This window comes from Podarcis muralis, chromosome 15 (genome assembly GCF_964188315.1).
Source record: "Podarcis muralis chromosome 15, rPodMur119.hap1.1, whole genome shotgun sequence".
NCBI lineage: Eukaryota > Metazoa > Chordata > Lepidosauria > Squamata > Lacertidae > Podarcis > Podarcis muralis.
The window spans coordinates 21,198,871-21,210,691 of record NC_135669.1 but is presented as its reverse complement, the minus strand read 5'-3'; the positions used below and the strand labels follow the sequence as shown (position 1 = coordinate 21,210,691).

Below are 11,821 nucleotides of genomic sequence, written 5' to 3'. Positions count from 1 at the left end.
CGAGTCCTGTTGGCCCACCTGCCCCCCACCTTTCTATCAGAGACGAGCCCCCCTCCCTGCCTGGCTGGGCCCCTCCTGCGCTGCCCCTTTAAAGTCTCCCCACGCTGGAATGTGAGAGTGCTCCAGCCATCCTGTGAGGTCAGATAAGACACTATATTTATCTGGCTGGTAACCTGAGCTGTGAATTTCTGCTGTGGACTACACCACTACTGAAAGGCATTCGAGTTCATTCTGTGCTGGAGAAGTTGAGCTGCCTGTTGAGATCTCCACCCTCCCACCTCTCTTTAACTGCCAAAAAACACAACCAGAAACCCCCCACAAATCTGACTTTCACAAACAGGTTAGTACCTACTGGCTCTGTAACCTACCTTTTTTTCTCTCCACCCGATCCTGCCGCAGAAAAAGCACCTTGCGGAGACAGAACTGAGCCCCATGCCACTACTCCTCAGGCCCGTTGTTCCATGCGCACAGGTGGGTACAAACCGGGGCGGAAGGAAGGCTGGAGGGCTGTTTAAAGAGGGACCCTTAAATAGCTCGACCAAGTCCAAAACAACTCTGTTTCTTCCTAGGCTGAGATGTTTTCTGGGGATGGGAGGTTTATACGTTTACTCAAATTACTCTCCAAGTGTTCTTATTGCAGTTGTTAAGCAATCCAAAGTATGGGGTTTATTATTATTATTATTTAAAAAACTTTAATAAACCTCTTTATTTCGGACCGGTTACAGGTGTTTGTAGGAATCGGCAAACTTTAGGGAAGTTTTTAATGTTTGATGTTTTATCGTGTTTTTAATATTCTGTTGGGAGCTGGCCAGAGTGGCTGGGGAAACCTGGGGTATAAATAAAATATTATTATTATTATTATTATTATTATTATTATTATTATTATTGTCATCATGTGCAAAATGCTTTACCTCCGGCAGAGCAGAACAGTAGTAGGCAGCCAGCTGTGTCAAGAGCAGCAATCGCCAACGTGGTGCCCTCCAGATGTTGTGGAACTATATTGCTCACCAAGTCTGGTGAGCTGGAGACCCAAGTTTGGGAAACACTGGTCCACAGCAAGCTGGTTGGGCTAGCAGTTGGTTGTTGCTTGATGGGAGATCAAGGCATAGTAGGGTCTCAGCAGACTGCATGGCCTGGTCAGCCTCTGTTCTGAACCACTGGTTGCAAAGTCCCTTTCCCCCTTCCTGCCTGTTTCCGCTGCCTTTATAACGTCCATGCTTTCGACCTAGGCTGAAGTCGTAACTTAAACAAAACACCCCACTAGTTCAGGAGGGTGTATGCTGGGGCATTAAAGTGCAGGAATTGGTGTCATGGAATTCATCAAATTGTAGAGTTGGAATAATAATAATAATAATAATAATAATAATAATAATAATAATTTATTATTTATACCCCGCCCATCTGGCTGGGCCTCCCCAGCCACTCTGGGCGGCTTCCATAAAAACCAAAAATACAGTAAAATCACATGTTAAAAACTTCCCTGAACAGGGCTGCCTTAAGATGTCTTCTGAATGTTAGGTAGTTGTTTATCGCTTTGACATCTGCTGGAAGGGCGTTCCACAGGGCGGGCGCCACTACCGAGAAGGCCCTCTGCCTGGTTCCCTGTAGCTTTGCTTCTCGCAATGAGGGAACTGCCAGAAGGCCCTCGGCGCTGGACCTCAGCGTCCGGGCAGAATGATGGGGGTGGAGACGCTCCTTCAGGTATACTGGACCGAGGCCGTTTAGGGCTTTAAAGGTCAGCACCAACACTTTGAATTGTGCTCGGAAACGTACTGGGAGCCAATGCATGTCTTTCAAGACCGGTGTTATATGGTCTCGGCGGCCGCCCCCAGTCACCAGTCTAGCTGCCGCATTCTGGATTAATTGTAGTTTCCGAGTCACCTTCAAAGGTAGCCCCACGTAGAGTGCATTGCAGTAGTCCAAGCGGGAGATAACCAGAGCATGCACCACTCTGGCGAGACAGTCCGCAGGCAGATAGGGTCTCAGCCTACGTACCAGATGGAGCTGGTAAACAGCTGCCCTGGACACAGATTTGACCTGTGCCTCCATGGACAGCTGTGAGTCCAAAATGACTCCCAGGCTGCGCACCTGGTCCTTCAGGGGCACAGTTACCCCATTCAGGACCAGGGAATCCTCCACACCTGCCCGCCTCCTGTCCCCCAAAAACAGTACTTCTGTCTTGTCAGGATTCAATCTCAATCTGTTAGCCGCCATCCATCCTCCAACCGCCTCCAGACACTCACGCAGGACCTTCACCGCCTTCACTGGTTCTGATTTAAAAGAGAGGTAGAGCTGGGAAGGGACCCCGGGGCCATCTAGTCCAACCCCTTGCAATGCAGAACCACAGATTAAGAATTCCTGATTGGTGGCCATCCAGCCTCCAAGGAAGGCGAGTCCACCACTTCCCGAGGCTGTCGGTTCCCCTGTCATTGCAAAGTTAAGTTTGTGAGGCTCCCTCCTTTAAGTCAGCACACCCAGGAAGCAGTGGGGTGTTTGATGGGAATCCAGTCTGCTTGGGGGTGTTGCTGAAATTTGCTGCAATGCAGAGAAGGGTCACGGCGTGCCCCTGGTGTACGCTTGGCAAAAAGAAAATGCCCGTCACCGACAGAAAGCTCAGAAGCTGGTGGTGCTCTCTGACCTTAGATGGCCGAGGCCCCCACAACCTTAAAGAGCCCAGCTGCAAATTTCCTTGGTGCCCTGGTGGTCAGTGGGAGCCAGTGGTAGTGCAGAGAAAGTGAGGGGCTCTTGTGCTTTGGAGGTAGTGGTTGGGAGGAGCGGCTATGGCTTTAAATTTTTGCGTAGGGGCCATTGTTCTGTAGGGAGAGTGCCTGCTTGGTTCCAGTTCCAGTCCCTGGCATCTCCAATTTTAAAAAAGGATCAAGTAGCAGTTGAATGAAAAGACAAAAGATGATGCTGCCAGTCAGAGTACACTGTACTGGACCAGAGGGATAGGATAGGATAGGGGAGGGGCCATAATTCAGCACATAGAAGGTCCCGGGATCAGTCTCTCATTTAAAAGGGATCACATGATGGGAGAGATTTCTCTCTCTGCTTGAGATCCCAGAGAAGCTCTGCCAGTCAGAGTAGGCTATCATTCTTCTATTTTGGGTCCCAAATAGGGCTGGGTGATAACTGGTATATATATTGGATATATATATATATACTGATATATGTCTGAAATAAGGGTGTATGTAGAGGCATTGGCTGTCTGCAAGGTTTTTCCAACATTGTGATTTTTGCAAAGCACACAAACACACATCATGATTTGCAATGTATTGCCAGGTCAACAGTCATGAAACCGATATCACAATATGGGCTTCAAACCGGTTTTGGACGATATATCGCCCAGCCCTAGTCCTCACACACTGTTGGGACTACATCTCCAATCATCCCCAGCCAGTTTAGTCAGTGGTGAGGGATGATGGGAGTTGTAGTCCAACAAATATCTGGGGACCCAGGGTTGAAACTCACTGGATGGTTGCTGGTGCCTATCAGGATCTCTATGGCAGAAGGCAAGGAGGCCAAGAGAAGGTGAAGCTAGAGCCAATATTACCATTTACTCTGACTCCAGTAAGCTCTTGCCACTTGTGTTTGAAGCTGTGCACGCATAACTTTGGCCACAATCCGCCTCATCCTGTAGTTTCTTGAGAAAGGCTGCTGGTTGATGTGTTGCCTCTCAAACCAGCCTCCATCCAATCTGAAAACATAAGCTGCGGTTGAGATGAAGCATGTGCAGGTGAAATAGCCCTTGCGCATGAGCAGCAGGCAGCTTCATTGAATCGGAGTTTGGGTGGGGTGTGGGATGTTTCATGGGAAATGAATTGGGTCATGTGCATCAAAGACACCCCCGCCTCCAGTGTGTACAGTGATCTACAAATGCAATGTGAAACACAGCCTAGTTTTGTTCCCATCCTCCTCCTCCTCCTCACTAGGAGAACATTGAGGCTCAGGTGGAGGAAGGTGACAGCCAGATTGGCTGTAAGGAAGCAGCTGAGGGCAAATAGGGCGAGTGCCCCATTTGCCCTAATGGACCAGCCAAGAATGCTGGTAAATGGCAGCAGTTGGGCAAATGCGGTATAAGGCATTTTCCTATGCCAGCTCTTCATCTCGTGTTGGGCAAACCATCTCTTTGTCCTTCTCCCTTCAGCTGATCCCAGCTCCAGTCTTAGCCACTTGGCCCTAGGCCCCTCTCCTAGTGCACAGAAACCTGTTTTTAATGCCAGCCCTAGAGTGTATGCCGTGACCATAAAGGTCTGTAGCATGCTCTCCTTGGAGTGTACTCTAGGCATGTGCAGAGTGCTGCTTGCTGGCCCAAGTTGTCTTGAGCTTGGCGGCAAGGTTTTCCATTGCTGGGATTTCATCGCCATCCTTTGCAAAGAGCTAGGCCAGATAATTGAGTCAGTTCTATAGCAGTTCAACTGTCATGGCTTCTCCCAGAGGATCCTGGGAACTGCTGAGGGCACTGAGAATTCTATTAGCAATCCTTTGCTGCACAAACTCGCGCACGCAGCCTGGAGGTTTTGTTTTGTTTTTTGGACTACAACTCCCATGAGCCCCAGCCAGCACAGACATTTGTCAGTTCGGAGTCATAGTCCAACATCTTCTGGAATATATATTCCTGCATCATCCTCTGAAGCAGGGTTCTCAGTGCAGCTAAGAGTCGATATCACAATGGCAGTGAACAATATTAAACAAATAAATCAACATCATTCCTGCTGCAGCAGCACAAATGGTAAACAGCAGCAAAAGCAGGGTTTGTTTGAGAGTCTTCCCAATCCTTCACCTCCGCTCACCTCATCCAGTTTCTATCCTGCCGGCTTCTAAAGTCTGTAATGACTTTTATCTGCGAGAGAGTCCAGTTGAACTCCAAACCCAGATGTGGGGAGCATTTGACTCTCCAGATTGTGCTGCACTACATCTCCCATCATCCTTGGGAAGACTGATGGGAGTTGTAGTCCAGCAACAACAGCTGGAGGACTAAAGATCTCCTACGCCTGTTCTAACCCCACTTACCTGAGAGTAAGCCTCGTTGAATTCAATAGGACTGAGTAGACGTGAAGTTAAAGCCAGAATCAGATTAGTCTTGGCACTACAGTTTGCAGAGCAATTGAACAACCCAGTCCCTCTTCGCAAGGAACTCTGGGAACTGTAGCTCTACAAGGGAAATAGAAGCATCCTGACAACTCTAAGCACCCTTAAACAGTTTCCAGTGCCCTTTGGGGGAAGCCACAGCTGTTTAAAGTGGTATGATCCTGCTATAGTGCTGGTGAGGCCTCAGTTGCCAGCCTTGTGGGCTTTTGTACATGGAATTGGGGAAGGAATCATCCTTTGGTCCTCAAGCAACAAAATGTCTTGGGTTGGCCCTGACTGTCTCTAGCGTACCTCAGGGAGTCCTGTGTCCCTGTTACCTGAGTGTAAGCCAATGTAGACAGGTGAAATGGCATAGGGGGAGTTAACTCTTACCCCATCCAGCCTTCCCCCCCCCCCCATGGGGTAAATAGCAGCTTCAAGGTTAGGGGTGTAAATGTTTAGATCAGGGAAACTTCACTAGGGGGGAAAGGAGTAAACTCCCTCCAGCCCCTATTGCTGCCCCATCCAAATCGGGGCCTGCCTCCGCAGCTGTTTTTCACTAAAAATAGCCACTCGGGGAGCTCCGATAGTGGATCTCCTGCTTCTTGTGGAGTTCGGCCCTAAATATCTGGTTCAAAACAGCAACAGGTCAAAACGTTGTGAGGGTTGTTGTTGTTGTTGTTGCAAAACAGCCATGTCAGTACAACAACAGTGCTCCTGACTGGAGCGCCTCCGAGAAAACCCTCCAGGCTGTTATGGAAAAGAGAAAGGGGGAAGAAAACAGCCTATTCTCTGATCACAGAGGACGGAAAACATCTTGAAGGTTTTCTTTCTCTCTTCATCCTTCTCCCTCACCCTCAGTGGCCTTTTCGACTATTGACCCCTTTTGCTGGGACACATAATTATAGGGGACAGCCACCAAGGCGTGATCTGTGACGCTTGAGTCACAGCTGAGGCGAAAACTCCCATCCAGAGGAATCAGGAAGAGTTGAAAGAGCCCGAAAGTGGCTAGCTTTGCATTTTCAGCAACTGGCTAGATTATTTCTTCTTTTTCTTTATTTTTATTTTTTGTAGCATAATGACCACTTACTAACAACCCAAAGGTGCAGTAGCAGGGCATTCATTACACCCTACCCTATACAAAGCAAGCCAAAAATAATAAGAGGAAGGAGTAGTAACACTCCATTATAATTCAAGACATATTCCCCATCAGGTGTACCTGGTGAATGCTGGGGATCTTAAGTCCAAAGCATAAGAAATAAAATCCCACCAGGTGATTTAGAAGCATTCTGTGTTCTTCATCCCTCTGGAGACCTGCAATTTATGTGTTATTTTCCTCCACAATAGCCAGAGTCCACAAGTTCTTATAACACAAAGACAAATGCAGATTTTTCAAGGTTTTCCATTGCTGGGCTACAGAAATCCTAGCTGCGGCTAGCATCCATGTCAGAAGTTCTTGAGAGCAACCAAGCTTTCATGTTATCAGTCTGCATATTCAGTAGTAACAGTTGTAGGGGGAAACAATGAGTTAAAAAGAAAAACAAATGCACACACATACCACGTTTCTGGTCCTTTTACTTGGGAGCCGTAGGAAAGGCAGGATTCTGTTCAATAATAAGCAATAGTTTAGAGTTACTTTAAACCTGTAGTTGTGAACTGGTAGCCCATTGGTCTCAACCAGCATGGCCAAATAGTCAGGGATGATGGGAATTGTAGTCAAGTGACATTTAAGTAGAATAATAAATAGCTGCCGTTCATGATGGTTTCCAGGCTGGTTATGCCTCCCTCTCAAATAAAGCAAAGGAAGTTACTAGTCCTCAAGGGTTAACCTGCCCACAAGTACTTGTTTAAGTCAACAGTCTGTGTTGATGGTCTGAAGCATTCAAAAGATCACCCTCTTCCTGTTCACAGCAGTGTTTCCAAAAAAATAGATCCCTTCCCCCCTTTTTTTCTAGAAAGCGTGGTAACTGAAGATGATAGTTACTTAGCAGAGGCTAATGGTGTAAATGCAGTGATGCTGAAACACTATTATTACTTATTTCATAGCAGGGCCAGTGATGCAATCTTCCATGTCGCTGTTTGCCACTCCTCTGCATGGCAAAAAAAATAATAAGCCTTTCTCAGAGATACACCCATCAAACAGGTTGTTAAGCAGAGGGAGAGGGGGTTATATGAGCATGCATGGCTGAGGGGTTTGAGTACCACTTCCCTTAAAGAAGAAACACAAAAGCTCCCCAGGTCCTGTTATTATTACCAATCAAAATGTCAGAATATAGCAAGCAAGCTTCTGAGTCCACCAGAACTCTTCATCAGGCTGTTAAACAAGGTTGGGACCAGGGGTGCAGTGGCAGCGAAAACATGCTGACCATATTGAAGCTCTGATGTCTGCACCTGCCAAAAACCTATTATTCCTGCATAGTCTTAGAAGGTGGGCAGCTGATTGTGGTTGTCAGTAAGAACGTCTGCACAGCAAAATGCACCATTACACAACTGGGAGAGGCGACCACGTGGGCCTATTCAAGTCTGGGTTAAGCTTAAAACCAATGGCTTAGTCTTGAAATCCTGAGTGAGTTGTTCAGAGGCATTGCTGAGAACCTTGTACGACAAAGAACGCTTTTATTCATTGCATTCTCCAAAGAGCTTGGGGTGGTGTACATGGTTCTGCCACTTCTTACTTAACCCCAACAACAGCCCTGTGAGGTAGGTTAGGCTGGGAGGCAGCCACTGGCTCCTTAAGGTCACCCCTTAAGCTTCATGGCTGTGTAGGGATTTGAACCCTGGTCCCCCAGGTTCCAAGGGACATGGGTGGTGCTGTGGGTTAAACCACAGAGCCTAGGACTTGCTGATGAGAAGGTCGGTGGTTCGAATCCCCGCGATGGGGTGAGCTCCTGTTGCTCAGTCCCTGCTCCTGCCAACCTAGCAGTTCGAAAGCACGTCAAAGTGCAAGTAGAGAAATAGGTTTCCGTGCGCTGCTCTCGTTCGCCAGAAGCAGCTTAGTCATGCTGGCCACATGACCCGGAAGCTATACGCTGGCTCCCTCGGCCAATAAAGCGAGATGAGCGCCGCAACCCCAGAGTCGGCCACGACTGGACCTAATGGTCAGGGGTCCCTTTACCTTTACCCCCAGGTTCCAGTCCGACATTTTAGCCACTACACCACATGTAGTGGAGCCAGTGTGGTGTAGTGGATAAGAGCAGTAGTCTCGTAATCTGGGGAACCGGGTTCGCGTCTCCGCTCCTCCACATGCAGCTGCTGGGTGACCTTGGGCCAGTCACACTTCTTTGAAGTTTCTCAGCCCCACTCACCTCACAGAGTGTTTGTTGTGGGGGCGGAAGGGAAAGGAGAATGTTAGCCACTTTGAGACTCCTTAAAGGGAGTGAAAGGCGGGATATCAAATCCAAACTCTTCTTCTTCTTCTTCACATGGGCTTTCATAAGAAGACGAACGTAAGGGTAGCCATCAAATCCAGCATCCTGTTTTCATGGTGGACAACCAGATGGGAAACCTGTGAACAGGACCTGATCACAACAGCTGTCTAGCTGAGGTCACCCAGTGCTGAGGACAAGGCCTTTCTAAGATTCTAGTCCTCATTGTAGTCATTGATTGAATAAGGAATGTAAGAAGCTGCCATGGGCCAAGTCCACCTAGCTCAGTATTGTCTACAGCAACTGGCAGTAGCTGCCCAGAGTTTAAACCAGGTTTGTTGTTTTCCTAGCCATGCCTGGAGATTCCAGAAGTTGAACCTTGTGTTGTACCACTGAGCTACATCTCTTCCCCAACAGTTACATAAGCACGGTGCTGATAACACCGAGGTCATGGGTTCGGTTCCCGTATGGGACAGCTGCATTGCAGGGAGTTGGACTAAATGATTGCCAAGATCCCTTCCGAACTCTGCAATTCTTCGATCCTAAGACGAGCCCTGCTGGGTCAGGCCAAAGGGGGCCAGTCTGGTCCAGCTTCCTGTTCTTACAGTGGCCAGGCAGATGCCCCCTTTGGTTTCCAGCAACTGGTCTTCGGAATCACATTGCCTCCAATGGTGGAAGGCAATGGACTCTACACCTGTTGAGTCGCTCTTGGCTTCCCCTCCCTCCTAATGGGCTGCGGGAGTTGCAAGCCGGCCACTCCCCTCTGAGCGCCTCCCGAATCCTTCTTGCCTCTGCAGTGTGGGAATGATGATTGCATACCTGGCCAGGGTGAACCGCAACACCTCCCAAGCCCTTTGAAGCCATTAGGTGAGGAGGCGCTCCAAAAATGTGGCAGGCATCCTTGATCCTGGTGACGCCTGGGAGAGAGAGAGAGAGAGAGAGAGAGAGAGGAAGGGAGAGAGAAGAAGCCACGCCAAGTCCAGGAAATGGCCCAGGTTCCCTCTTCCACCCTCAGGGACTTTCTCAGTATTGCCATACTCTCCCTCCTGCCAGTTGCCTGCGCCTGAGTTCCCACGGGATGCAGGGGTGTGTGTGTGCGTGTGTGCGTGTGTGTGTGTGTGTATCTATCTCACCTGCTGTTCCTTCCCTCCTTCCTGCAGCCGGAGCAGCCACAATGGTATGATGCTAAGTTGCTTCTAACATCACAGGGAACGAACCTCTCATAGACGTGGCAGTCACAGACGGTAAGCGTCCCACGGGAAAGGTTTGGGGCCGGGAGCTGGGCTTTTTAGGATGGGCTTTCTCTGCTCTCGTGGGTGAAGGTTCTGTGCACCTGTAAAGCGCATTCAAAGCGCATTGCTTCTGTCAAATAATTCCAGGCACTGTGGTTTGTTAAGGGCAGCTGGGAATCGGAACTCTGTGAAGGGAACTACAAGGGCCCAGATTTCTTCGAGGGGGGCGTGTGCTTTAAATACAGTGGTACCTCGGGTTAAGTACTTAATTCGTTCCGGAGGTCTGTTCTTAACCTGAAACTGTTCTTAACCTGAAGCACCACTTTAGCTAATGGGGCCTCCCGCTGCTGCTGCGCCCCCGGAGCACGATTTCTGTTCTCATCCTGAAGCAAAGTTCTTAACCTGAAGTACTATTTCTGGGTTAGCAGAGTCTGTAACCTGAAGCGTATGTAACCTGAAGCATATGTAACCCGAGGTACCACTGTATACTGGATATACAGCCATTGACTGCTGTGAGGGTGTCCTAGGGAGCACATAGACCAGGCATAGGCAAACTCAGCCCTGCAGATGTTTTGGGACTACAACTCCCATAATCCCCGACCACTGGTCCTGTTAGCTAGGGATGATGGGAGTTGTAGTCCCAAAACATCTGGAGGGCCGAGTTTGCCTATGCCTGACATAGACTGAGGCTGCGTATATATTAAAGCACATTCTTTCCCCTCAGAGAATCCTGGGAACTGCAGTTTATTAAGGGTGCTGAGAATCATAGCTCTGTGAGGTGAAAACTACAGTTCCCAGAATTCTTTTGAAGCTGCTTTAAAAGTATGGCATGTACTGAGGAATTTGTGGTGCTTCGGACCGTCACTTTTTTTGGAGGTGGGACTTAATCACATACTGGAAAACTGAAGTTTCACAGCTATACAGTAAGCCCACAACTTACGCAAGTTCAATTTGCACACTTTCAACTCTATGCATGGGGCAACGTATTATAAAAAAATTAAAGGGGCAGGGTTCTGAGGAAAAAGACTTCGGCAACCCCACCTGCCATTGCACGTAATGTATTTTGACTATACACGGTTTTGGCTTTAGGCGTGATCCCTGGAATGTTACCCCCACATAAGTTGCAGGCTTCCTATTATTATTGTTGTTGTTGTTGTTGTTATTAAATTAATTTTAAAAATCCAAAAAGGAAACAAAAACAAATACAATGCAAACTAAATCACACTAAATCAAGATAATTATCCTAGGCATAGTTGTGCAGTTTTAGCTGCCTGCACAGCTGCTTTCCCAAAAGATTGGGCCTAGAAAGTGTGAGGGGCCTGTTGCTTTGATGCAACATCATTTGACCTCCGTACAAAATGAGTGCTGGTTAAATAACTGAGGTCACCTAATCTCTCTGCAAGTAAATTGGAGTGAACTCTCAATAAATGGGGCCGCCGTGGAACATAGCAAGCCTGAAGTCATGCATTCAGACCACCTTGTTGTTGTTGTTGTTGTTTAGTCGTTTAGTCGTGTCCGACTCTTCGTGACCCCATGGACCAGAGCATGCCAGGCACTCCCGTCTTCCACTGCCTCCCGCAGTTTAGTCAAATCAGACCTCCTAGGGCTGCATAAACACCACCACCTCCACCCCAAGAACCCTGGGAGCTGTAGGGTCCCGGAACTGTAGCTTTGTGGTTGCTAAACTAAAGTTACAGAATTATAGAGTTGGAAGGGACCCTGAGTGTCGTCCAGTCCAACCCCTTTGCAATGCAGGAATCTCAACTAAAGCATCCATGACCAAAGACCATCCAACCTCTGCTTAAAAACCTTCAAGGAAGGAGAGTCCACAACCTCCCAAGGGAGTCCGTTCCACTGTACCATCAGAAAGTTCTTCCTGATGTTCAGCTGGAATCTCCTTTTTTGTAACTTGAAGCAATTGGTTCAGGTCCTACCCTCCGGAGGAGGAGGAAACAAGCTTGTTCCATCTTCCATGTGACAGCCCTTTAGATATTTGAAGACAGCCATCATATCTCATCACAGTCTCCTCTTTTCCAAGGCTAAACATACTCAACTCCCTCAACCGTTCCTCATAAGGCTTGGTTTCCAGACCTTTCTTCAGGTTTCTTGTAGAGACCATGCTTTTGTAGAATCATAGAACGGTAGAGTTGGAAG

At 48.2% G+C, this 11,821-nt stretch overlaps 1 protein-coding gene across 1 annotated transcript in view; it reads left to right on the top strand.

The window, feature by feature from the left end:
• Positions 1–204: 204 nt before the first annotated feature.
• The window catches only part of USP2 (ubiquitin specific peptidase 2), a 75,260-nt gene continuing 63,643 nt past the window's right edge, over positions 205–11,821 (top strand). The window contains exon 1 of the mRNA XM_028708076.2: positions 205–471. Within this exon, the coding sequence (XP_028563909.2) occupies positions 462–471 (10 nt within the window). The 5' untranslated portion in view covers positions 205–461. The remainder of the gene's footprint in view (positions 472–11,821) is intronic.